The 27,091-nt window shown below is 40.7% G+C and overlaps 1 protein-coding gene across 1 annotated transcript in view; it reads right to left on the reverse strand.

Annotated features, from left to right (window-relative positions):
• DSCAM (Down syndrome cell adhesion molecule) overlaps positions 1–27,091 on the reverse strand; it is a 413,961-nt gene that overhangs the window by 162,710 nt on the left and 224,160 nt on the right. The window contains exons 5-9 of the mRNA XM_009891369.1: positions 21,886–22,164; positions 19,399–19,674; positions 16,565–16,861; positions 15,477–15,752; positions 2,442–2,720 (exon numbers count right to left, since the gene is read on the reverse strand). Coding sequence (XP_009889671.1) covers positions 2,442–2,720; positions 15,477–15,752; positions 16,565–16,861; positions 19,399–19,674; positions 21,886–22,164 — 1,407 coding nt within the window. The remainder of the gene's footprint in view (positions 1–2,441; positions 2,721–15,476; positions 15,753–16,564; positions 16,862–19,398; positions 19,675–21,885; positions 22,165–27,091) is intronic.

A 27,091-nucleotide genomic window follows, 5' to 3' on the forward strand; every position in this document is an offset into this window, starting at 1 on the left:
AAAGAGGTCAGTTCAGGGTTTCAGCAGAAAATTCAGGTCAAACATCATATTATATTTTCCCCTTTCTCTCTGAGTGAGAACTATTATCCCAGATGCATACGCAAAACTGATTAAGACATTACCATTTAAATTGACATAGAGAGAGAAGAGAGCAGAGGAGAGAGGTTTAAAGCAGGCTGCTGCAGAGCACTAGTTGGGCAGAAAGATAAGCAAGAGGGGAAGAATGAAGTAGCCCTCATAACCTCCTAAAAAGTTGCAGGACTAGGACTCCAGAGGCTCCAAGCCTCTGAGTAAAACAGTGTGAAAAGCTACCCTCTATCACGCCCATGGGTTTATAAGGATGCCCTTCAGACACACGCACCCAACAGCTGTCACCTCACTGCTGAGAGAGCCCTCATCAGGAGGTGCAATTAGAGCAGGAACACACAAGGGGAAAATGGAGGTGTTGGTGTCAGTGGCGTGACAGGGGTGTGAGAGCAGGCTCTCCAGAACTCCTCCCCTGGACAAGGAGGGAAAATGAATTAATGTCAAACAAGGCAGCAAGAGGCAGACCTGTCCAGGGAACAGAGGTCAGGCCAGCCAAGGCCGTGCCAGAAGAGGAATTGCCCAGCGACAGCAGGAGGCAGGGACGCCGCAGTCCAGGCAAGGCAAGGAGAGCAGGGATGCCTTAGGGGAAGGCAGGGCTTGCCCCAGTCAGTGGGGCACAGAGCAGAAATCCCTAAACCTGGGCTCACTTGAGCTCTTATAGCCTTATGGATCTCGGTGCCAAAAAAAGGATAGACAGCATTTGCAGAAAGCCAGTTTTCAGTGGTATTACCTACATCAACTTCTTTTTTTCCCCTGGAGACCATTCCACCATCCCTGTTTTGATGAAATGCCTATAGGAACCCATACAGAGTTGCTAAAGTGATTCATTCCCATCACTTCAAGCACTGGGTACGACTGCAAATCAGTTATGACCTTAGCTGTTATTAGATGCAGCATTTCTGCACAGGGCAGACATAACCAGTGGACCGTCTGTTGTGATGGGAGACTGTCAACTTTCCCTTCTCCAGGAAAAGAGAAGGTGAGGAAAATCTTTTACTGCTAGAATGATGGATAGGGTTAAAAGCTAACAGAGCAGCTTAGGAAAAGGATAATTAAATGCATGTAGTTAATTAAGCTACTTAATTTAAGAATTGCTGGATAGATGGGGGAAGTAATAGACATCTGTACTGAGTAATACAAGATTAAAAGCAGCGGGTTTTTTTTCAAATCATTAAAGTAATATTCATATCAAAACTAGTGAAAAAGCAATGGACCTATTTGCCACTGAATTTTGATAATACCAGCATTAAAAAAATAAGCATACACATTCTATAAGTGGAAAACTAGGGAATAAACCATTAAGGGTAGTCCTAGGGCAATGGAAAGATTTGACTTAAAAAGAAGAGCTGTTCAGAAAGTTTTGTTTCAAATGAGTTTTTGAGGGAGAAAAAAAAGCTTGGAAAAGATGGTAAAAAACCCTGAGTAGTTTTAAGATTTGTCTTGGTAAAATTATGGAAGTGGATATAAGATGCAGTGATCTGCAACAGGTAGAAATAACCTGGGCTGCTTGCAGTAGTACAGTATGTGCCCTCTTTCTTGGAGGAGTCTAATGGTTTGATAGCAAGAGGGAGATGGTGAAGAGGGAAAAGTATGTGTCTTATTTTTCAAAAATGAAAATTTAAAACACTTTGAAAAACTTTCAAAAAGTAAAGGGAGCAATTTGGTTTTGTTGAAGTTTTGCAGAGTAAGTCTGAAAATGTATCACGAGCCATAATCTCTAGGGAACTTGGCTAAGGTGTGACTTCAAAAGTAAAAGCTATTGAAGGCAAGGTATCTCTCTAAAAGGTTTTTTTCCACATAAGGTTTCCTTACTGAAACTATATTCACTTCTATTTTAAAGCAAAACGTTGTGAAGTCATCATGAGCAACTAAATCATGCTAATTCTGTAATAAACAAAAGTAAGAAAAAGAACAACATGGTACCAGGGGAGAGGCTTCTCCCCATGAAGTCAACATCAGTGCTTTGCTTTTTTACTGACATAATGTTATATGAGAGGCTGATCTAAACCAAAAATGGGGATAATCAGACTAAAACAATAACAGAGAGGAATTCGATACCATTTCAAAGGCTTGATCCCAATGAATGGGCTTGTGCCTCACAAATTTTCCAGAAAGTCAAATCTGTGGCTCCCCCATCCACTCCGTGCACTCCAGTGTTGTTGATTAGTTCAAGACTTTTAGATAGAAAAAATCGTATTAGTTTGTGTGCTTCATTGCTCTGTGCGCTCTCTGTTATGAAGAGAGGGATTACCATATTTTCCTCTTTTTCACACTTCCCATCAAACAGATGTCATTGTGAAATACTGATGAATTCTGCTTAATTGGTGCCCTTCAAACTAATTACATCTACTTACCTCTCACGATTAATTGGCTTTGGTGCTCCACAGCTGCTGCATCATTTCTAGCTATACAGGTATAATTCCCATTGTGCATCAGCGAAAGATTAGAAATCCTTAAGGAGCTGGTGAAGTCGATGTTGTCAATTGTCACCCCGAGGCTGGCTGGGATCGGCCTGCCGTCCTTCTGCCAGGTGATTGTGATGGGCAAATCCCCAGAGACCACCACGCAGGGAATGAAGACCCGCTGCCCGATGGAGAACCGCGGGAACTCAAAAGGCTGAATAAAAGGCGGAACTGAAACAAAAGAGGAAAGAGGAGCAATTGCAGTTACAGTCTCGTTTCTGAAAATAACATAATGGAACAGATGTGCAGTGCTGAATATGTAAAATCAACATTTTTGACAGCCATAGAGCATTGTTTAGCTAAAAAAAAAAAAAAAAATCACCTCTTTTGCAAACCCCTTTTTTTTTTTTCTTGACTACCCAATGCACAAGCAGAGATCAGAAGCAGTGAAATCCCTGGCTTCTAGAGACACCAGGCACCACTGGCAGATTGCTGCAAGATTATTGAGCACCTCTTCAGAAATCACACTGCCATCTCATGGCTCACCAGGACTTTCAGCAGCGGGATTGCCTGGACAGTCAAGGAAGGCCACCGCAGCTTTCATGGTCTGGTGCGAGGGCCTTGCTTAAGGTCATGGAATAAACTTGGATGAGGCTCCAGCTTTGTGTCTGGGACGTGATGAAAGGGAGAGTAAGCTTCTCTAACTGCTCCTGGTGCTTATTTCTTAGTGTTTCAAGTCACAATTCTCAATAAGACAGAAGTATGAAGTGAAAGGCATATACAGTACTTGTAGGGCAGCAAATTAAGTTAAAACTGTTTTCTAAACCAAGGGCCAGTACAAGGCATAAACTCTCATGATGGCATTTAATTCCTGCTAATTTAATTTTGCTTGGAAAATCTTTTCTTTCTGTTTTTTTTTTTTTTTCTGTTTTTTTTTTTTTTTTTCTTATAATACTGTGGCTGAGCCAAAAAAAAAAAAAGACATGAAAGGACTGCGCTTATTTTCTATCATAGAGAAGAAATCTACTTCTTAGAAAACATTTTGTTTTCTGGTATTTTTAATAAAACCAAAGGAATCAGTGGATTAGATTTTACAAACAAAGCAAGAATTATGGGGGTGTCTCACTTTCTCCTGGTTGTGGTTGGAACATTTACTAACAATTTGGTAAATTAAGAATCAAATACCTACCCAGACAAAGAAACTGAAATCGTCTCCCTTTCTCAGGGGAGCACTCTAACAGCCAGAGCATTGATCTAAGGTTTCTATCAATCACCCTTGAAAAGACTGTAAAAGCAACTTTGCAAGCAGTACTCAAATATTCATTTATCAAAAGAGAAGGTTCCTAGAGGTTATGTACCTTGGATATAGGAGTCCATTTTCCTATTCTTTCCTGAGAGATTACTTATATATACTCTGTGGTACATTTGAACATCTTTAACAGGAAAGATTGAAGGATACCCACAGCAGAACATTTATACTGCTGTATATTAGCTACCTTCAGAAGAAAATGGAGTTGGTGGCTTTATCTAATTGTATTTCTTTTGTCCTTTCTCCCTTTAGCAAATCTAAGGCTGTGTTTTCCCCAGAACTGAAGCAGAAAAGAAGCAGAAAAAACTCTTCAAAGGGGCTGCAATGTATGCTAGCCCATTGACTTCCCCAGCAGCATTTTGCCAGTGTCCTACATTTGGGATGCAGGGGTAGGTATTTGTGACTATGGTAGTTCAATGATTTCTTTGAATCATTGCACATGTTGGCTGCTCTTCCATCAGGAGTACGTAAGTTTATCATTAAGGAAGCAATACCAAACCTCCCAAAGGGCAAAGGCATGGTTCAAAGGCATGTTCAAATACTTGTGTACACGCACATCACAGTGCAAAACTCAGATACTAACTCGACACTTTCTGCCATAGCTGCGATGCCGTTTGATGAGAAGAAGTTATGACTGCACGCAGCTGCCACAGAGAGGTGACATCAGGTGCAGGGTAGCACCACTCATCCTTACAGGCTGTCCCTGACTTCTTCCAAGAGCAGCTCGCTCTCTGGGGTTGTGAGAAGTGCCGTTGCAATCGATTTTTCTCAGACGCTGTAATGCCTTTTCCTGACTGCCATCTCTCAAATCACTAAAACCTGTCCTGTTGTGTTTTGAAAATATGGTAGATCAGGCATACAGAAAAAAAAGAAAAAAAAAGAAAAAAAAGAAACTCAGTATCAATTACTGAATTTTTTTTGAACTGGAAAATAACTACTTTTTCACTTGAGTCCTAGTGTCGCAAAGTGAGGCAAAATGTCTGCCTGCCTTTTCTAATTACCTTAGCACAGCTAACACATCCATGAGGTATTTTGGATTCTTTGTACATCAGCAGAAAAAGGCCAAATTTCTCTTAGCATTTATTGACCAGCAGTTTATGATACAAGTGGGAATGAAAAATTTTTAGAATGAGACTGTCAAAAGGTTTTGACATAACCTTTCCCCCTGATGAGTGCAAATATCTGCTAAATGCCAAGTGCCCCTCTCCTCCCCTGCTTGCTGTGTTGGCTAGCACATTTCTGCCCAAATCTTTCTCTTAGTCTCAGGCATCATTACTAAAAGATATGCTAAAATTCACAACGGGGTGGCAAATTGCTTCTGTATTTTCTGCTGAGTGTGTAATAAATTTGAACCAATCTTTCACGAATGAAACGATATCAAAAGTCAGACAACATATTGCTAAAGGATTATTATGTGCATCCTCACTCTCCGTCTCCCTGATGAAGAAAACAGGGAGCAAGATCATTAGGTCACATTGAAGTATTTTTCAGAAAATATTGATTTGCAAGGCTGCATTTACCAACTCTAAAATTTAAGTAGCAGCCTGCAGAGCATTTCAGAAATTGACTAAAATATTTATAGACAGCACATTTTCCCTCTACTCAGGTCTTTAAGTTACGGAGGAAACGAACATTTATTTCTGCTTCATAAAATATAATGTATATTCAACCTGCAGTAGCTTGCAGTCCTGACAAGGAGCTTATTTTAAAAACCAGTGTGTAATTTAAAATCAGTACTTAAAAAAAAAAAAAATAGTCTAGCGGTAACTTTGAAGTACTGAAGAATGTTTTTCAGCAACCAGTTTGGGCTGATAAAGAAATTGGGCAAATAATTTCTGAAATAAAAGGTTGCTCTATATATCTGTATCTATCTCTGAAGTAAAAAGTTAACATATATTCCTGACAGAAGGAAATATCAAGTTTGATTAACCAGCATGTGGGTTATTGCTGTATAATTTCCAAACAACACTAGGGAGGAATGTATACTACTTTAACTCTGAGAGAGAATCGTTACAGTAGGACAGATGTATTTAAAATGTGTTTAAAATACTTCAAGGTGTGTTGAAGTATTTTCCTTCCCTATACATAGCTTTAGCTTGACCATACTTCAGAGCTTGTATTTGATTTTTTTGTTAAAATATGCTATTTTATATATGAGATGCTACATGTTAACTATATAGAGAGAGGGCTGTATGTGTATGTGTGCTTATGTACATGGAAGGGATGTTTCTTCCCCTAGCTGCAACGGACAAGAGTGAAAAATCTCTGCTTCATGCGATGAAGCGCAATGTCTTGGGAATGCCTTATTGATGAGTGCTTGAATTAAGTGTCTATTTAAGAAGAGGATCATGGGCCAGCCTCATTAGTGCTAATGCAGGAAGATTTAAATTATGTTTTTTTGCCCCAGCAAGGTCATCTGTACCTCTGGGAGATTACTGTAAAGGAGGACAAGGAGGGCTTCCACGCTGCTCTCCATTAGCAGAGGAACATCCTTAATTTCTTGCCCTCCATTCTATGGGAGTTATTTTGGAAGAAACTGCTGAGGTGATTCACTAAAACCAAGTACCCTGCAGATAGCCTGTCTCCTGCGGCACCCTTGTGAACATGGTGTTCCTCTCCTGTGGCTCTGCATGGTAAAATGAAAGTTGTCCTCTGCTTTATCATTAGAAACAGTTCCCTAGTGGATTTTCTTGCAACAACACTGTTGCAGGAGCAGTGCCCACAATATAAAATACTTTTGGCAATGAATACTCACAGCCCATGTCCATTGACTGATGCAAAGTAATAACCATCAAACTACATAGCCTCTTAAGGCAGCTGTGTGACCCTAGATTTCACACGCTGGGAATGCAAAAGCCCAAACTGTTTTGTCTCTGCATAAAGCCTAGCCATGGTCTAGTCGTTTATAAGTTTTCTCAGCCATCATTTGTTTCTCCTAAGCAGCTCCATCCCTTGTGGGTTATGGTCTGAGCATTTGCACACAGTCGCTGAAGCACTGGATTTTTCTGCTTCTTTCTTGTATATGTTGAGCCTTATCAGTAGGGCATGTCATTCATCGAACTATCTGTTAATGGCATTTACTGAGCCTAGCCTCATACCCTGCTCCCTCCTTGCGTGCTAATGTATCCTGCCTTCAAAAGGGGAAATACCGTTATGTTCTTTGTGCCTTTCTAAGTGTATGCATTGAAAAAGAAAAGACCCAAACTAATCCCTGTAATGCCTCTGCTGCTGCACGATGTTTCCCCCTACTTGTAGGTTCATTAGTTACCAAAATTAACTCTGTATTCAAACATGTTCAAAATCTTACTACATCAAGCTGTGGTGATTTATCAGGAACTGTCGCTGAGTGTGGCAGATAAAATGCTGTGGTGCGCATTTCTCAAGGGAGCTTGCGAGACAGACTTCACCCTTCACCTTAGTCTCCACTCCCCTTTCCTGCAATGCAACACTGGCAGCTCAACGGCTCCCTGATGTTGTTCTGGAAGCTCCTCCAAAATAAGAGAGGATGTAAAATGCTGTGTAGAAACCAAGAGTGCTTTTATGTCATGTCTCATCCATCTATCGAATCCCCTCCTTTCGGCCTCCATTGTGAGGGGAAAAGTGCATGGCCTTATCATATGAAGCACCCTGCAAACCTGTGATGGTGGGAAGCTCAGTTGCCTGCCCAAGGGGATGCATTTGCTATTCTTTTCTGTTGCTTCTTGATCTGAAGATAAGATAGCAGCTGCAAGAGTATATTAACACAAGAAGCAGTTACCTTCATTGCCACCTGATAAAAAGCCTTACGTGTAGCCTGTGTATCCAGAAGCACTTACCAGTTATTTTTACTATGCTTTTTTGCCTGCTCCAGAGCTATTGCCCTTGTTTAACCCCTACATGATTTAAAGTGTTCTTTCTCTTTAGGTAACACTGCGAAAAGCTGAAACCAACTAAATCACTAGAGCCTAAACTACCAGATTCAGATGAGAGAGGACTTTAACAGAATGATCTCTGACTCTGAAAATCACTCCTATGAGTAGTTTGGTTTCACACTAGCTTCCCTTTCACCTTTATCCCAGGACTTTACATTAGCAACTGATTTTATACCGCCCTTCTGTTGCCACAGGGTTGATATTGTGCTTTTTTTTGCATGCTATGTATTATACACACTGATTTGAAATTAGGCCAGTGTAATCCAGACCTGCACTATCATGTGCGCACACAGTCTCATTTTCTGGATGTACTTACCATATGTACTTACACGCACACTGCTAATAGCTCACACTAACTTGATGCAGTAAAGCGCTTAAAAATTTAAAGGCAGTTTTAACAAATTTATAAGAAAGTGTTTCAAATATAATTGAAAAAATACATACAAAAAGGGTCAAGAACATGCCGCCTTCTAAAACCAAAATAAAGCTGCATTGTAAAAGACAAAAGAGGGACAGCTTTTGATAAACCCAAGCATAATATAGATACTCTTGAACTCCTTAGCTGAGGTTCTTATTCAAGCATTAAGGCTCATTTCATATTGTTCACAGAATTCATAAATAGACACATCCATACACCAACTTAAATTGTGTTTCAACGATGTAAGACCGTGCACAAAACCAGTGAGTTTTATTTTACATTGAAGTGAAGAGTTTTATATTTGTACATACTAATTCCTCATCATGAAGACTAGGATAGTAATGAAACAACTTTAACATACATTTTTGGGTGTCCGTTTTCTGCAGCGCCAGAGGTAAAGTCATTAGGAGAATTGTATGTTAGAAGTGTACTGATACAGGATAAGACACTTAACTGCAACATCCACATGACAATTGTGAGCTTTTAAAGAATGTAAGTCAGCTATTTTGATGCAAGGCTAACCTTGAGTTGTTGTATGTTGAATGGCAAAAAAATTTACACAGACCTGTCAAGTCCCACTTATTGAATACCAGGCTGTTTTAGTCTTTCCTTCAGGCACTTCTATAGGTAAGATGTTGGGGTTCTCACATGGGAGATATCACTATCAAAGTGCACGTTCTCTTAAATTAGACTGCTGCTACTGCTTGCTCCCCGTAACAAGTCCCCGGCCTGTTATGTGACCTGAGAATGACTGTTAAGTGGATTTTTGCAGGATATTTTGCACGACTAGATATTCTCATCCATTCTCACTACATGGCCCTTGTGTGATTCCTGCATACAACAATTCCAGTCACTTTGAGAGGTCTGAATATTTTTTCCTGAAGAAGTTGCAAGAAGCTTGGAAGGATCCAAAAAGACGTTACATGGGAGAGTGAAAGAAAGGCAGAAAGTGATACAATGAAAGGAATATCTGAAGGATGTCAAGGCCAGAAGTTTGTTCTCACTCAAATTATTGGCAAGGTTTAGTCAGTAGGACAGACAAGAAGTAATACCTTAGATACGTGCACGAAGCTGAATTCATATCCGTGTCACAGACTGAAGCATAAACAAATTAGCAGATTGTTTGACGACAGCATACACCATGGTCCCAAGAACCCTTAAAAGATTTCCCCTGATATTTTTTTCCTTTTGTGCCTGCATATTTTTCACTATCTAAACTATATTAGAAAAAGCTATATACTTCCCAAGAAAGATAAGAAGAATCTATTCAAATAGTTGCAACATGAAGTTATTTAGAAATATCTGTTTGGTTTGCTTGCTTTCTAAAAATAAAAAGGCTGGTACAATTCTTTTACGCAGTTCACAACAGGTGAAGTACTGTCACTTTGGCATAAGGCAATGAGAAGCCTTCTAAATCAATGAGATATATAAGCTCTACAAGATCAGAAACAGTCCTTTTGAACACTGCACTTTTTATTTTAATGATGCTGCACCCTTCCCTCTCAGGGGCTTCTTTTTCAATTAATTTCTGTCAGAGAAGTGTGAATAGCAGCAGGCTGTTTACAGGAGAAGTGTGTCCCATGAGACTGATGAAAAGAAAATCATCACTTACTACTGATGGCTTTTACTGTAGCTGAGAAAACTATTGCTATAAATTACATAATAAAAAAAATGGAGATAATGATTCACTCCTGTTTTTAAAATGCTTCGAGATCTAATAAATGCTGTAGATGAGATGCTGCTATTATTATTTTACCATCTTGCCTCTTGAAGGGTTGTTTTTCAACGGAAATATGAAATTTACAGATGCGGTGGGTAATACAACCTCTTTCTTTGTTTGCCAACACTTCTCATTATAAGACTATATTCGTTTGCTTGCAGTTTGACTTTTGTTTGGATAGTATTTTTCCAGGCCAGGTGTCTGCCTCAGGCTCAGTCATTTCAGCTGAAAAGTTTCAGCTACAACTCTTTGGCCATTTCCAAGAATAAGGTGGGAGGATGGAAAAATAGGGACACGGAATATATAGATCCTACCATAAAAATTAAAAAAAAAAAAGACATTATGAGAATCTGAGAAGTCCCACCTGCTCCACCGTCAACAGCATGGATTTCAGTTTCAGCAGGTGATGGCACTAGCATCAGATATTCTTGCTGTCCCAGTGAAAAGTCATCACAAGAGTGCCAAAATTTTGCAGTCTGAGCAAAAATAAGTAAATAAATAGACAAAACCCCCACAGTTGTCACATTCTGAGAAGACATTTTCCAGTGACTAACAGCTAAGAGATCCCAGGGTTCGAGCAACACTGAACAAATCCTAACACTGCCTTCAGCAGCTGAGTCACTTCCAGACACGTAGGGCAGGTGTAGTCTGGTGAGATGTCGGAAATCAAAGTAGACAGATTTATCTCTCCAGTGATCGTACAGCTGCTCGTGCTGGGCCCAGGAAACATGAAAAAAGTTATTTCAGTGCAGAGAGAAAGAAAGGAGACGTGGGGGACCAAGGGACCACAGAAGGGAACCAGCCTGTATTCCTGGGCATGCAGATAACAGGAGCAAGTGATGGAGCAGAAGCTCAAAGTTGTGTCCAGGATAACAAAAATGAATTACAGAATTGGATTTAGGGGGAGTAGGGGAAAGTTGGAAGCTGCGAGCAGGCTTATGGTGGGATTAGAGAGGTGATGGGGTTTGGTAAAGTGGAGTTGGGAAACTGGCTGGGGATGCCAGACTGGGACAAGGAAGCAGTGGGGTGAGGTACAGCACTGATGGTGAACGAAGACCTACATGAAGGGGAGACAGAGTGAAACACAGTGGAGCTGGAGAAAGTGAAGGCTGGCAGAAAGGAAGGACTGTAACTGGAGTCTGGGAAGAAGGTTGGGAGTTCTGAAGGGGAAGACTAGTTTTGAATGATGAGAACTAGATGCCGAGCAAATGAGGGCTGAGATGGGAAAGACATGGAGGACAGGCTGGTTTTGGAACCCAGAGCAGAAGAGCCAGGACTCAGGCAAGGATGAGCTGGAGAAGACTGAGGAGGTCAGGTCATACTTAGAAGGAATGAACACAAAACTCTACATCTTCTACAGAATATTCTCATCCTTAGGATGTCTGTCTTCAACAGTCTTCTGTGCTCAGCAGATGTATATGAACCCCACTGGCAAACCACCAGAGCTGGGCCAAATGCAGAGTAAGAAACTAGTGCTGCTAAGAATAATTCTGTTCTTGGCAAGGGACTATGCAGTATCCTTAGCAAGGCTAATCTCTATGATTACTTCTGAGGATGTCAGTAACTACTGTTTCCACCTTGCAGGAGGGGGAGGAAAAGGGGTCCAGTTTACTTTACAAAAAAGCTAAAAATAAAATTGCATTGAACACAGGCCAAAGCAAAATGTGTTGAAAGGGTATTATTACAGTTGGAAAGGCAAACGGTCAACAGGTATAAAATACCAGAAATTAAGTATGTAAGTGCAGTCGTAGTCCCCGTGTCCGTCCCCCCCCCCCCCCTTTATGCATTACAGAGTGGGTAGTTTTCATGGCTTTTTGTCAGAACTCAGAACTGGCCAATTATTTGTCTAAATATAAAAAAATAATGCTAAGATGGCTTGATTTCCAAAAAGCTCTGTTAGGACTCAGGCACAGCTCCAACCGAGCTACGTCTGCCAAGCGGAAACCTGCATGTTTTTCTGCCAGCTTATCCACTCAGCTCTCAGCAGCTAGCTTATGGGGCTGCTAGCTTCCAAGATCCAGATTTTGGGACAGAGACAAGGGACAGGCAAGGGATGGTGGGGGGGCATGCCCCATCTCCGTGGGACACTGTTATTTGGAGCCTGCAGACCTCTGGAGTAGGTGGCTATGCACACAAGGGCACCACTTATTCCTAAAAATGGGACAACTTGATTTTATGTAGTGTCTAATTGATTCTCCTTATCAACAATGCAAAGAAGTAGCTGGCCTAAGGTCAAATAGCATATAAGTGCCCAGCTTCCAATCTTTTGGCTTCCTTACAGCCTGCCAGGTGGGAGACTGCACAGCAAGTCTCTACAAGCCCCACTTGGATTGTCTGTTAGCCAGGATTTCATTTTGAAGTCATTGTCAAGAAACTTTCTATTCTCCTATTTGAGATTTTATAGTGATTTCTGAAAGAATGTCCTAAAGATTTTGGTTTCATTTGGATGTTTGTAAATCTCAAAATACTCTACAGAATGGGCAGCACTCCTGTATTTGATTACATGCTCATGCAGTTGCATATCTTTATTTGGATGCTTCTTTTAACAAGTCCTGATTCAAGACAGAATGAGGATGCTTCATGTACTGGAGAGTTTGGGAAGTGGGCAGTAAATGTGGCAGAGGACTGCAGACAAAAAGGCCAGTTGTGTGCATAATGCAGATAAATGCTGCCCTGTAAAGCCATATTATGCATTCACCTTTGCCACAGATCTCTCAGATAATGCTAATTAAATGACTTAAATCTGTCTTTCCCAGGGTGTTGCTAAGCTCGATGACGGGACTGATCTGACAAAGGAAAAAGAACTCTCAGGAGCAACTTCATTTCAATGGCAGCAGAGCCTTGAGCATTTAAATGCTATGTAACAGCAGCTAAACTGGAAATATCAAGTTGTAGGCTTCTGAAATTGAACATACAAAAATTTGTGGATACTTTTACATTTGGTCTGTGCCTCAGGTGCCATTTGTCAAAGTACTCCTGATCACCCAGGTGGGTTTTGAAAATGAACTCATTGTTTTTGAAACACTTTGATATCACAGAGCTTATAATCGCGGAAAAACTCATAAGGAAATTGATAATTATGTCTTCAGAACAGAACATGGAAGAAACAAAGTACCGAGTAACAGTTCATCAAGTATCATCTATTCTGAATCACCCTTCAGGTGACTGGTTTGAGGTCATGCAGGAAGCTTGTAGCAGAAATAAGAACAAACCAAAGGGAACATGATGTTGAAGATGTGCAATAATTCTCCCTCTCTTTCTCTGGAGAAGAAATAAGTATACTGATGGTATGAGAAGCTGCAGTATAAATAAGGATATTTGGGCACTGATATTAACTCCCCTTATAATGTCATATTTCAGAGTACTTTTAACCTCCAGTATGCAAGCTAGACTATATTTTCTATTTCTTGGAATCAAATATAAGTGCCTGAAAACTTATCACATTAACTTCAGAATCTATGAAATAAGAAGGCAATACAAATGTTAATAATATTTTAAAGCAACGGGCCACTTTTGACTCTCCACTAATATTTAGCTAAAATTAATACATAGTAACAGAAGAAAACAATACATAGCCATCTAAAAAACCACTGCGGCAATGCTGACCTCCAGCTGCAATAGTGCAACCTTGAGAATTGTTCAGGTCTGACATGCAAAGCTCACCTTTGATATTTTGGGTTTAGCACACGAGGACAGGCTATTAACCTTTTTTTTTTTTTTAAATAGCAGTGTCTTGTCAAGGCTGGGGCATGATGAAGTAGCTTGGGCACTTTGCAGCCAACTTTGGCAACTGCAGACCAATAAATATGAGCCATACTGACACGTTTGCTTTGCACATGCCATGGATTGCTTTACATTCTGCAACTTGCACTGCTCCAATGCATCTGCCTTACGGATCATATGTAGGATGAGGCTGTATCACAGGTGCAGCGGCAGCTCAGCCCACTGGCACTCTTCAAATGTGCCACATGTTTATGCAAGGTATTCAGAGTATATTCAGTCACTGTTTGAGATTTCTGACTAGCCAGTGGACCTGGCAGCTGAATATCCAGAAACACAGTAGAATACCTTTAAGGACGTCAAATCATTGACAAAACCTACAGTTCAATCAAAATTGATAGAGCTGGCAATCTGCTTCCTGGGGGAGAAATTGTCAAGTTTGAAATCATAACCTAATGGAAGAAAAAACAGTATTGCATCTGAGGTACCAGCTAGCCTTCTCAGGAACTAGTAATGTTTTGATTTAAATGCCCGAGCTGTAAGGATAGACTGCTCGCTTATTTTTTTTTTTTTTGCCTGGCTACATTCATTTTGATAGTCATTTGAAGAAAAGTATCATTTAAGAGGCATCATTCCCCACTGGATTTACCATGGTAAACTGTTAACGCGGTAGCAATACAATTATTAATTTGGCATTCAGTCCCTAAACTGCATCAACAGATCTGCAATATTATTGTAATGTCAAGCAAGGTACCACGTACATGAAAAGAAATGGTGACATTAGCTTTTTATGCCACAGCATGTGACCAACACCTCTGATGGTCTCAGGTGTGTGCAAGATGTCATGCCTTTCAGAGTCCAAATCGCTAGTGGCTTAAAGCTAATCCCCTAACCTCTTGAAATAATTAGCAATTACATCACTCCAGACTGGTAACAAGAAAGGGCTAGACAAACAGAACAGAAAGAAGTTAAAATATCAGATGTCTGTAACAAAGTCATTTTACCTTAGTGTTCTCCTCTGTATTTTATTTCAGAACAAATAAAGAAACCAGCCTTCCTTCCTCTCACCCCCTAAAAAAGCCCAGGAAAAGTTTCTAAGAACTTCAGGAACAGTGAAATTATACTTCAGTTCTTCCTGCAGGTTCACATGAAGTGCACTATTTAGTGGCCCCATTGCTTAAAACTAGGTGCTACTGCAATCAGGTTTTCTGTCTTTTGTGTCCTTGTGAATAGGTCTGAACATTGCAAATATCAGAATAGTCAGAACACAATGCTGAAAAAATTCCTATTCTCATCAGTTGCTGAAGTCTTTCAGGGCCATCTGAACCGCCTTGTTTAGGACTATTTGAATAGGTTTTAAGCATTCTATTAGAATTTCAAGTCACCTTTATCTACAGTGCTACCTTTCTAAGCATCAAGAACGCTCAGAAGAGCACACTTAATAGGAGGAAAGCAAGGTTAATGCTTTTAGTTCCTGTCTCTGCTTATGGGCAGAAACACATACATTAAAATTCTCCTCTTATTTTTTAAATGCTGAAAAGCCACTGGTGAATGAAAATGAACTTTGTCAGCCAGCAGAGAAAGAGTCAGCAGTGAAATTTAGGTGACAAAACATTTATCTACTGAATTATTTGTTGTAGTGAAAACTGCTCATGGAACACTTGCTTCTGCAAGGCCTCCACTTAGAAAGCAATGCTTTGCCAGTTGAATGAGGGAGGTTAAAAGTCAAGAGAGAACAAGACACAGTGACTGACTAGCATTTGTGTGATCATTAAAAACAAACACAAATCTGGATTAACCTTCTTAAGTGCTCATTATCTAACTGCCAGGACAATCCTATGCGTGCAATTTGCGTCTCTATAAACCACACAGCCATTAGCTTGGCTCTAGTTTGCCAAGTTGACCTCACCTTTTACTGTCACATGCACGCTCTGGCTGGTGGAAAGCTGGGGTTGAACGAGGACATTGCATGTGTATTCGCCCTCGTCTACTTCCTTCTGCACATCTGAAAGCTTCAGTGTCCCATTGTTCTCAAATGCCACTTGGCGATGGTTAAAGGGTAGCAGGTTAGAGTTCTTGTACCACTTGATGGAGTAATATGGGTAGCCAATCACACGGCAGTGGATGTAGGTGTCCCGTCCAGCTATTGCTGTGATGTTCTTCATTGGCCGAATGCTTGCTGGCCCTACAAAGGTAAAAAGAAACTCTTGAAAACAATTTAAAGGCACTTTTGCTTGAGGAAACATGCGTATCAATTTTCTGAATATACAAATGTTAACAACGTTTACAGATGTGGCTTGCACAACACTTCTTAGCATTTGACAGTTTGCTTTTAAAAGCTACTTAAGCAGCTTCCTTAATCTTTGTATGCTCTAGTTTTTCCTCACCCTGCAGCATACATACTAATTATGTGGGGATATATGTTTGCATTATCCAACACTTGCCTGATAAAATCTTTGCTGCATTACAAATTAGAAGGCTGAGGATGATTTAATTAATGTGAAATACTAAACCCGATACAAAGCTAGATTCCTGTTACACATGAGAACACTAACAAAGTTAGCCTTTTTTTGATGTATATAAAGTATAATACCATGAAGATGGGTATTATGCCATGTAGAGCTAGAAATGCAAGCTAAATTACTGTATACATGAAAAATTACAATGAATGTTGGACAAGTAAAGGAGGAAAGGAAAAGAAAAAACCCCATGCACAGCAGGACTACAGTAAAGAAACTGTGAACTAATAGAGATGAGTATAGGAAAAATAAGACTATAGAACACAAGCCAAAGGGTTCTTCCAACATTTAACCATACCATATACTTTCTAGATGGGGCTGGAGAGGCAGGGTGGGAAAAGAGAGCGGGGAAGAAAAGGAGAGGAAAAACAGTAAGTTGGTTTTGGCATTCCAAGACTCATTTCGTCACATGCAACAATCTTCTTCTCCACTACAATGAGTTATGTGTGTTTTTTTGAGGAGCTGATTTGACAAGCACCTCTTACGTTTATTCGAGCCTGGTACAGGACGACTCCAGCAGAGTTGTTGGCAGTACAGCGATAAACTCCACCATCTCGGACCTGAGTGTTAGAGATATTCAGGTAACTGACCACGTTGCCTTCAGAGGTGATAATCTGGCTGATACGATGACTGCCATCCTTCACAATGGGATCTTCATCCAGTGTCCAAGTGATAGTAGGCAGAGGAGTCCCCTTCACGTTGCACATAAGGGAGACTGGCTCTCCCGGACTCACCACTTTCTCACTGAAGGCAGAAATTATTTTGGGAGTTCCATCTGCCAAGGGAAAGAAGAGCGGGAGAATAGTACTTACATGGTGTAAAGATTGTTCCCTCTATCCTGGAGCCTATCACATGAGCCAATATCTTTTTTAGAGGCGATACAAACAATTGTGTTCCAGGATGTAACCCTAATTATTGAGAGAGGGAAACAAATTTTGGTAGTAAAATACTTAAATGATCCTTTGCTTTGCTTTGCAGGTTTCTTTTGCATCTTCTTAGAAACCAGGTACTGACTCCGCTAAAGGAAAAGCACTTGAATAGATGGACCGGGGCTCTGCACAGCTATATAAACTGACAGGTTCTTGCGGAAAAGTGTTAAAGCCATACACAGTTCATCACAACAGACATACAGCAAAACCTCAACACATTTGGAATTTTTCTTCTCCTGGTAGATTTCAGCTCCTTGGAAACCTAAGGATGAATCCTGCTGGCAAGAGACAGACAGAGCTTGCATAGGCTAATTTCACACAGCTGTGCCAATGCAGTTTAGTCCTGACCCACAATACCCCATTTAGAAAAGTACCAAATTAATCTTTTCTGAATACAGATTGCCAGTAATAGCAGTGATGCCAATTTCTTTCTGTGGTCGTTTTGTGCTACAGATAAATATTCCTCTGAAATGAGAACATTTAAATGCTTTCTCTTGTGATCTGTGTCACAATTTACTCGGCCTCTACCAGGCAAATGAATAAAGAGAACGGATGGAGACAGAAACTTCAAGATTGTATGGAGGGAGCAAGAGTAAATAACCACCTATCCGAGAGTTCAGTGGGGTAACATTTAGGAGTGCCGACACTCTGCTATTACTTAGGAACTTCTTTCTGCATGTTTGTTCTCCTTTGAAAATCATACTTTCAAAGCTGCATCTAGAAGGAATTTCAGTGTAATTGGGAGCAAAAGGCCACACACCAGGAGCAGTATGCAGAACATAGGAAGCAATCCAGTCTGAAGTTTGGACAAGGACAACAGTGCTGCAGACTACAGTCTGGTTTTAAAAAGCCAAGTGGCAAATAAGCTAACTTCAGTGTTCCTACAGTATTAGTGCCTGCAAGAAAGTGTTCCTACAGTATTAGTGCCTGCAAGAAACAGAAGGAAAAGGAGCCTCATTACCTTGAGGTAGACAAAAGACACTTAAAATCTCACCTAGTACTTGAAGCCCTTTAAGGACAACTCCTTTCAGTTTTGCACAGGACAGGGGATGTCAGGAAAGGACTGACAAGTCTCATGCTCTGTGCGATTCACTATTTGTTTCTGCACATTATGTACTCTGTCTTCATGTACACTCTGCTATGTAATACCTGTCTGTTTGGGAGGCTTTTCCCCTAGAAATGACAATTCTCACATTGCAATTTCAAGTGCGCCATCACCCAGGAAACTGAGGGAAGTGGCATAAGGTGTGCAATAGTCCCCACAAAACATGTTGAATCATAGCAGAATTAAAAACAGGGCTGCAAAATTGCCTTGCTTGACACATAAAAACATAAGGCACTGCCACTCTTAGGCAGCTGAAAGACCTTAGCATCCCTGGAGGAGCATTTGATTTTATTTGATTTCATAAGTTTCTCCTCTGCCCCCCTCTCCCTTTCATTTCTGTCCCATTGGATATGTGACAGAGTTCTAATTTATTTATTTATTTTCATCTCTGACTCTCTTCCTTTCCTACGCTGTGTATTAGATACTGTCATCCCTCAGAAAATATAACAGCAGCAACGAAAAAAGCTTTTTATCCTGAAAGAAAACTGACACAGTACCAATAAATCTGTGAATGTGCACACTATGTACCTCTGCCACCCCTCCTCCTCCCCCTTTTTTTTTTTTTTTTAATTTAAGTGACAGGCCTTTTTGGAGATGAAAGCAGACATTATTTTCCCAGTGAGACCCGAGTGTCTTTGAAATCTTTCCTGCTGTTGCTCTCTGATAACCTGCACTCTCTCGACATCATGATAGATTATCAATATGCTCTTTAGGCTTTCTTAGTCACGGGAGATGGTTGCCGAGGTAACTTGGTCCAGGCAGGTAATGCCTTGTTTTTCTATAAAGACTCTAAAAATAGTGTCCATGCCATGACTGTACTACAGACTCATTAGTGAACTGACTCTGTACAAACAGATAACTTTCCTCACTTGGTTATCATGTAGAACATTGTGTCAGTTAAGACAATCTCCAACCCTTCAGCCCATACACCCAACCAGAAAAACCATGCCCAGAAGATGCTTGAAATTGAATAGGGACATCTTCTCTCATATCCTGCTAAAAAGGCACTGTAATAAGTCAGCACCACCACCATCCACCCTTACCAAAAAAAAAAAAAAAAAAAAAAAAAAAAGAGTGAAAGGGCTGCTTGGGGGGGATTTTTGTTTTCAAACCAGTTTTTTCATTCCATTAGTTTTTGCTCAGTGGAGCACAATAACTGACAGTTCTTGAGAACCTTCTGTGTTTAAGATACACTATCCCTCACTATACAACGATGGCACCAAAGATGACATATTTATTATTAGGGAGACCAGAATTGCTGAACAGGTAGTGACTGACCTTCTAGTATCACCTGAACGTAGTCTTGAGCAGACATCTTATCCTTGCGCACAAAGCACTGGTAAGCTCCACCATCACTCTTGGCCATGCCATCCATAATAAGGTTCTCCCGATTGATGCCAGTGATCCGGACATTGTTACCAGGGTTGATGATTTCACCATTACGATACCAGGAGAGCTCCTGGTCCTCAGTTCCCGTCACACTGCAGGACAAGGACACTTGACTACCGACGCTGCTTTTTACTTTCCGTGGGCTGATTGTGGCTTTTAGTGGTTCTGAAGATTTAAATCAAAATAAGGGAAAGGGAAACAGAAAACATTAAGTTTACATGTGCATTTATGTGCAAGTAACAAATTAAATCTCAGTTAAGGAGAACAACAAAAATCACCTCCATACCCTTCTGACACCTCCCCCCTCCAAACAAAAACCCCAACAAGCATTTTTGCCACTATCATCCATGACACAAAACACAGATATATAGGGACAACTGATTCAACACTATATAATCCCATGCCTAAATAGATAGTAGGAGCAGATCTACTGAGTAACACCGTTGGTGCTGAGGGCCTAACAATAGCACTACACATGGTTTGAGAGGGTAAGACATAATTTCACGGTAGTTCTGTGTGGACCTTTGAACAGGTGCAGTAGGTGCATTCCTGAAGCTCGTCTTCTGGTTTAATTTCCTGCAAAAGGAACCCAGTTTAGGTGTTCCAAAACTACTCCCTGATGTGAACAAGTGCAGTAAATGCCAATGACCAGGATATTAACTTTCAAGGGTGGAAGATCCACGCTAAAATGTTAACATAGGTACACCTGTAGATATCCACCACATCTGTCCACATGGAAGTGTTTTTGTGTGTGGACTCACTAGATTTTCTGTTTTTACATGGGAGGACTAAAATACTTTCAAGCCAGCCTTAAGAAACATTACGACAGAGGTAATGCAGGTTTTATATTGTAAAAAACAGAGGATGAATAGTATTGAAGAAAAGTCATAAACATAAATGCAAGGAAAACAATCTTTAGCTTGGCAGCGAAAAGTCATCGTCATTACTGAACGCAGATCTCATCTCATGCTTTGTATATATTGGTTTGATTTCCTTATAAAGACAAGGGACTACTGTCACCACTGATATCATCTCTGATACTAAATGCATACCATCCTATTTGTATACACACGTGCACACACACACGTATACATGTTTATACATGAAAATTTCCTCAGATAACTCATTCACTTTACTGAACATTTTATAACACACAGGTTGGAATGAATCTTTAGTGACCCATTGGGAACAGAGGCCTGGAAAAAAACACACAGGTCAGTGACACCAGTCATTCTGTATCACAGTCACATATGTAACAGACCCTTCCTCTACAGTGGTCCAGAGCAACAGTTAATCTGTGCTTATATGCATGTTGCAAGTCACTGAATACCTCTGTTTCCCATCCAAAAGACCACAAAGGCTCAAAACTGTCAATGACCCATTAAACAAAATAGGCACACTCAAGTGCATCACCAACATCTCAGAGCCATGATGATGCAAGAAAGTGAACCACATCTTCCATTGCAGAGGAGAGTAAAACTCCTTTGCCCAACTGTTGCTTCCTGCCAACCAGATCCAGAAGATATCTAGTGGGTGTTTGACCACTGAGTCAGTAAGTAAAACGCATCACCAGGCACTGGGGACACTTTCAGTATCACTAGCAATTCAATTACATCATGCCTCTGAAGTTGTGACTTTGTATCATACAAGGCAAACTGAATTCAACTAATTTTTATGAGTACATTTAGAAGCAAAGCTCCTCCGTTATAATTCACGAATTACAGATCTTTTATCTCGGCTTTATTTTGCCCAAATACATTATGTGTAATTATTTGGGAAGACATTTTTATGGCCTCAACTGTTCACAAACTTCTCCTTTTCAGTTTGCTACTCATGCTGTATAGGTGGAAACATCAGTTCACAAAGCGTTATTTCTATTCCAGGAAATAATTTTTTTTTAACAATAGAAGAATAACACTTTTCCAGTGCAGTGCTTCTGAGTAATAATTATCTTTGTAGAATTTGTGAAACATTCAGAATATTCACACATGAATACTCAACTGAGGGGAGGTATGAGTATTCAATATTACCGAACAGCATGAGTCATGGCAATGAGAGTTTGGCAGCTGTATTCATGAGAACATTTGCAATTTCTTTTTAAGCATCCAATTCAAGCTTCTAAATTACATATCCTCCATGTGATAAATTATATAGCTATGTTAGAAATTGCATCTATTTGCACTTCTGATCGCTCAATTGTCCAACTAACTCATCTCCACAGAGCCTACTTTCTGTTGTTCCACAACTTTGAGAAATTTAAGCATTGCTAAGACAAAGTAACAAAACAGAAGGTACAGCAAGATACACCAACACCTTCCCTGATGCAAACACCCAGGCAAGAAGTGGCCCGAGATCTTCACTCAGTCCAGGACTTACGTTTTACATACAGTCGCCCTATCATCTCGGCAGTCCCATAGTTGTTCCACACCTCGCAGACATAGTTGCCTGTGTCCGAGGGACGTGTGTTCTCGATCAGCAGACCTGTAACTGTCTGCCGAAACCTGCTGTCAGGCTCCCAGGGAACGTTGTCCTTCAGCCAACGATACTTTGGTGCGGGGTGCCCTGATGCTTTGCAAGGCAGCTCCACTCGCTGTCCTGCCATGGCTTTACGGTGGTCAAACCCATCTAGAATCGATGGAGCTGAATTCGCTGGATCTGAAAGAACAAACAGTGGTTTTCAATGGGACCATTAAAATTCTGCCGTTCACTAAGCAATATGCCAATATTTTTTATCCCGCATGTTTTGACTCGCTAGCCCAGTATTTTATGTACTACAGTTTGTTATTGTGACCCAGCCAGCAGTCTGTAATATCTCAGTAGTGGTGGCTGGGATCCAGCAGCAGGTATTGCTGAAGCATCTCATCACTACTTGGAAATCCTCTCACTGGATTTTTTCCAGGTGGCAACCATTTCTCTGATCATCCTTTATGTCCCCTATCAGAGGAATGGAGAGCCAGAAATGTGTTGCCCTAACAATTATTACTGTTATCCCTGTACTACTCGACTAGAATGCAGCCAGCACATTCTCCATGCTTCTCAGTGGTCTGAAGGCTTTAAATTAAATGAGCGATTTATTCCCTTGTCGGGAGAGAAATGGGCAAAGAGACAGGAATTTCTATCAGCGGTCTAACTGACAGATGAGGCTTTTCTTCTTCTCTGGAAAAAGAACTTAACTTGACAAGACCAACTTACAGCTTAATACTCCAACTTTCTGTGCTCGACATACTGAGAAAAGCAGCTCTCAGACAAACACACTTGTGTAGCACCTGGCATATATTTATGTATCTCACAGAAGCCTGGCAAAGCGCTTCCACCAGCAGTGCATGTAGCCCACCAGAAATAGTACTCTGTTTGTGATTTCGGCCTTTTAAGTTTGAATACATTTGGAGGAAGAGGCTGATGTGATTTACAGTTTTGTGCAGCATGCAGCATGACGGAAGCCCATCCTGGAGCTATTGCAACATAAATATTGAATAATAAACCAACAAATATTCATCTAAGTATTTACTCATCAGATGCACCCACTTTGATAAGACTTCTGTCTCACAAAGAAAATCCACATGCCGATCAACTCCTTTTACTTCTATATGACAGACCAACCTCTTTTTGGGTATAGCTACATCACTGTTGCCTGGGTGTAGGTGTGATTGCAACCACTTTGACATTTTCAAGTGGTCTTTGACTTAGCTAGCTTAGGTACTGCTCACAGGGCAGCTGCAGCACATTCCTGTTAGGAACTGAAGAGATTAAATGAGCAGTTCATGCTGAATTCAAGCTACTCAAGCAATAGTGCAATCGGTACCTGAACTAGTTAGCTTAAAACTAGCTTAGATATATCTTCATGAACTGCAGCCACATCTGGGAGGGTACACTTGAGAACAAAGAGCTAGAGGCACTATGCAAGTTATGCTATGAGTCTGGAAATTAAAATTGTGATGGTAAACAAATGGGCTAAGTAAATTTTGTGCAAATACCTAGATAAAACCCTAAGTGCCAAGTTCAATGAAAGATGACCACAGAGTTTTTTCTGCTGTCTAGGTGCCAGTAAAAAGTTGAGCCACTGAAGGCAAAAATGCATTCAGTTTACAGCAACTTATTGTCTGTCTCATTAGAAACGTGTCAGCCGGTAGTTAAACAAATGATTTTGCATGCATCAGTAGCCTCAAGGCCCATATTTGGCATCAAGATGGGTTATATTTTTGAGCTTGCCATGCTGTTTATGTCTGGCTTAGTGAAAGCACAATCTGCCAGGATGCTATTGGGAAGGCCAATGTCAATTTGACTAATTGATCAGCCAGCTCCTTTCTTGCCTTTTGGGTTTTCAGCTCCTAGATTCTTTTTTGCAGCCTGAGGAATTATCTCAGTAAAAACGTAAGCATGCAAGGAATTACATCTCTGGCTCTTAGGAAGTTTACATCTACATCAAATCAATTTCTTCAATTGAAAGTAGTAATTAAATAATGAAAAAAAGTAGAACTGACTTTTAAAAGTATTGTTTGTGCATTCCTACTCAAAACTCACAGTAGCTTTATATCTTCTCCATACACTTTAAACTTCAATGGACTTTGTGAAGGATACATGTGGTCCCATTTGCAAACCTTTAAGTATAAAAATACAAAGTACTGCATGGATTTCAAAACAGGAGGAGGGCCACTGGGGGAAGAATTAAAGTAATGGTAAGGAAAAGTTGTGGGCTAGTAAATATCACACTGAGAGCTTCCTAGTTTGCTGCAGAGAACCGCATATGCTTTGACTCTGGGCCCAGGCAAAGTGTGAAACCACCTCAGACAACAAGGTGATGGTGACAGCAAAGCGGCCGCTGCTCTCCTACCTCCATGCCTAGGCAGAAGCTCAGGAAGCCACGCGGGCTGCCCCCAGGAGCTGGGGGGCTATGTCAGCAGATGGCCCCTTCTGCAGCTACCATTTCTCACCCTTCAAGAACAGCACACCAGTCCCTGGGTCCTCTATCGCAGGTTCACTTCACGTCACTTTTTCCCGTCTCCAACTGAACCTTGGCAGGAGCAGCCCAGCCCAGAGTCCCATCTGTGGAATAACTAAATTGGGATTTGCCTACGTACTTGAGAAGCCTTGAGCTGGCTCTTACAGAGGAAGTATTTAAAATATATTCAAAGATACACAAAATATGATTCCGGGTGACCTGCTTTCTTGCACTCTACTTGTATATTTAAATGGATCGTAAAAACATCTCTTTGGGATGTCCCTGGAACTGACTCTTATTTAGAGGTCCTACGTTAGAGCATACATTCTACTTAAGAAAGAAAAAAAAAAAAAGGAAAAAAAAAACTCCACAAAAGAAATTCCAGGCTTCGTTTGCAATCACCTGCAATGAGGCAAATAGCAAAGTAACATAACACAATTCCAATATGTGGTACGGACTCTTTTGAATGATTCTTTTACTACGCTTTAACAGCCAGCTGCTAGCAAGAACAATGGTGGAAAAACTAAGGCAAAATACTGTTCTAAAATATTCTACTTTGTATATCCTTTGAAGTACAGTGCAAGAAACTCATGATGCTTTCAAAATAATACGGATTATTTGGAGGGTGGGGATTAAAAACCGGTAAAGATTTTGGGAGCTGAGATTCGTGGATGAACAAAATTATATTTGGAAAAGCACACTATAATGGACATTAGAGGAATATTCTGCAACATGTTAACAGCCTTAGGTTTAAATTTATTTAGAAAGGCCACATGATTTCAAGGAGATGTTCTTACTCCAAATGAAATTTGGAACTCTGATTTGGTAATAGGCATACTAATTCACACGTGTATTTGCTATTATATGGACGTTACCTTTCTCGCTCTGTCAAACAATAATGAAGCTTAACTTGTATTAAAAATGTGGCCAAGAGACTATGATCAATATTCAGCACAAACTATTTCATCCCCAAATAAGCAAAGAACATTTATGGATGTAAAAGGCAGGCAAAAATGCAGGTCTCACACAAGTAGACCTTTCACAACTATGTTCATTGATTCTCTGATCTCAGTTCTTAAAGGACTCACTATTTAAAATATAAATGCCAGTAAAGAAAAAAAGAAAACCTGTTAGAGAAATATGAAGAGACAAACTCTGTCCATAATTGCTGCACTTCTTCAATAGACTAACAGGACTCGAAATCAGAGCCCACTATAGCTCTAATGGAGAATAATTAACCCTATTGAATTTAAAAAACCCAGCTATTGAATACAGGTAAAATTTCCTATTTTGATTTGGCTTGCGGAGGAAAATAGAAAAGGGAACTCCAGACAGTGCACATCTTTTAGGATGCTTGTCCCAAATTACAAACAAGACAGAGCTTTCATGTTTCCTCTTTTGTTCAGCGAAATAACTAGAAAATTCTCTGTGGTAACCAAGATACAAGCCTGATTTTATTTATGTTACCGCTGGCTCAGCCTTAGCATGATTTCATACGGAAGCAGACCATATTATTGAGCCAGCTAGAAGGATAGGACTCTGCCTATCCTTATAAGACCAAAGCAGGCAGATTATTGTGCAGGAAAACTACTTCTTCATCTGTCTGGGAAAACAGAGGCAAGAGTTTTGCCCACAGGGGACACACATCAAGGGAAGAAAATCCTGGATCTGACTGGTAAGTGATTCTAACCTGAACAATCACACCATTTTTTTTTTATCATTAGTATATTTAGGTACTGACGTGTGTTCAGAGGGGTCTAGAATCCTTCAGCAATGATCATTTTGGAGGAGGGAAGTATGTTACTAATGCAAAACCTTGTGCCCACCTCTGCCTCCCTTAGAGCTTTCAGATGGTGAAGAACTGAGATCTAATCACTAGATATTTTTTTTTTCTGACAAAAGAACCAAAAGACAAGAGGACAAGGTCAAAAGGAGAATGACCCCACTGATTGTTAGATTGTGAAGGTCACTATACCCTGGCTGATCTTCAGAGTTAGAAACTTTAGGGTAACTTAGTAACAGTGAAAAGGACAAAGAGCTCTGTGGGGCTTTCAGTGGGATAGTAGGCATGTCTTCTGTAGGGGAAGGATACAGTGAGAAAGAAGAAAGAGTCCGGGATACAGCCTTAGCTAACTCCATGGATGTGGGAATACTATTGCAGATTTGCTCACATGCAAACACAGGGCGCAGTTACAGGCACCCAGCAAATGAGGGAGAGGAAGAGGAGGTGAAGAGCTAATCCTATACACAGAGGTTTGAGAGCTAGTTCCAAACCCAGGCCTGGGGTTTGCCCCTCCTTCTCACCTCACCCACATCTGGCACCTCCTCTCACTGAGACAAAACCGGGAGAATGTGGGATTGGAGCAGCACCGTACCAATGACCCTAAGTATTTAAGGTGTGTGGGGGGGGAACCCAATAGTCCATCACACACATGACAATTAGGAGATTTACAATTTCAAGGGAGAGATAAAATACCCCGTCTACCTTCTCATTTTCCTACCTGCTGCACAAGGCCATTTGCCCTTGAACTCCTAGCTCTGCCCATGGACAGCCAGCAGCTAACCCTCCTGTCTGCCAGCAGCACCCTGGGTGGCCTGGGACAGGTCACATACCCCTTCTGGTTGGGGATCCTTCCTTGAAGT

This window comes from Charadrius vociferus, unplaced genomic scaffold, assembly GCF_000708025.1.
Source record: "Charadrius vociferus isolate BGI_N301 unplaced genomic scaffold, ASM70802v2 scaffold298, whole genome shotgun sequence".
In the NCBI taxonomy this organism is placed as follows: domain Eukaryota; kingdom Metazoa; phylum Chordata; class Aves; order Charadriiformes; family Charadriidae; genus Charadrius; species Charadrius vociferus.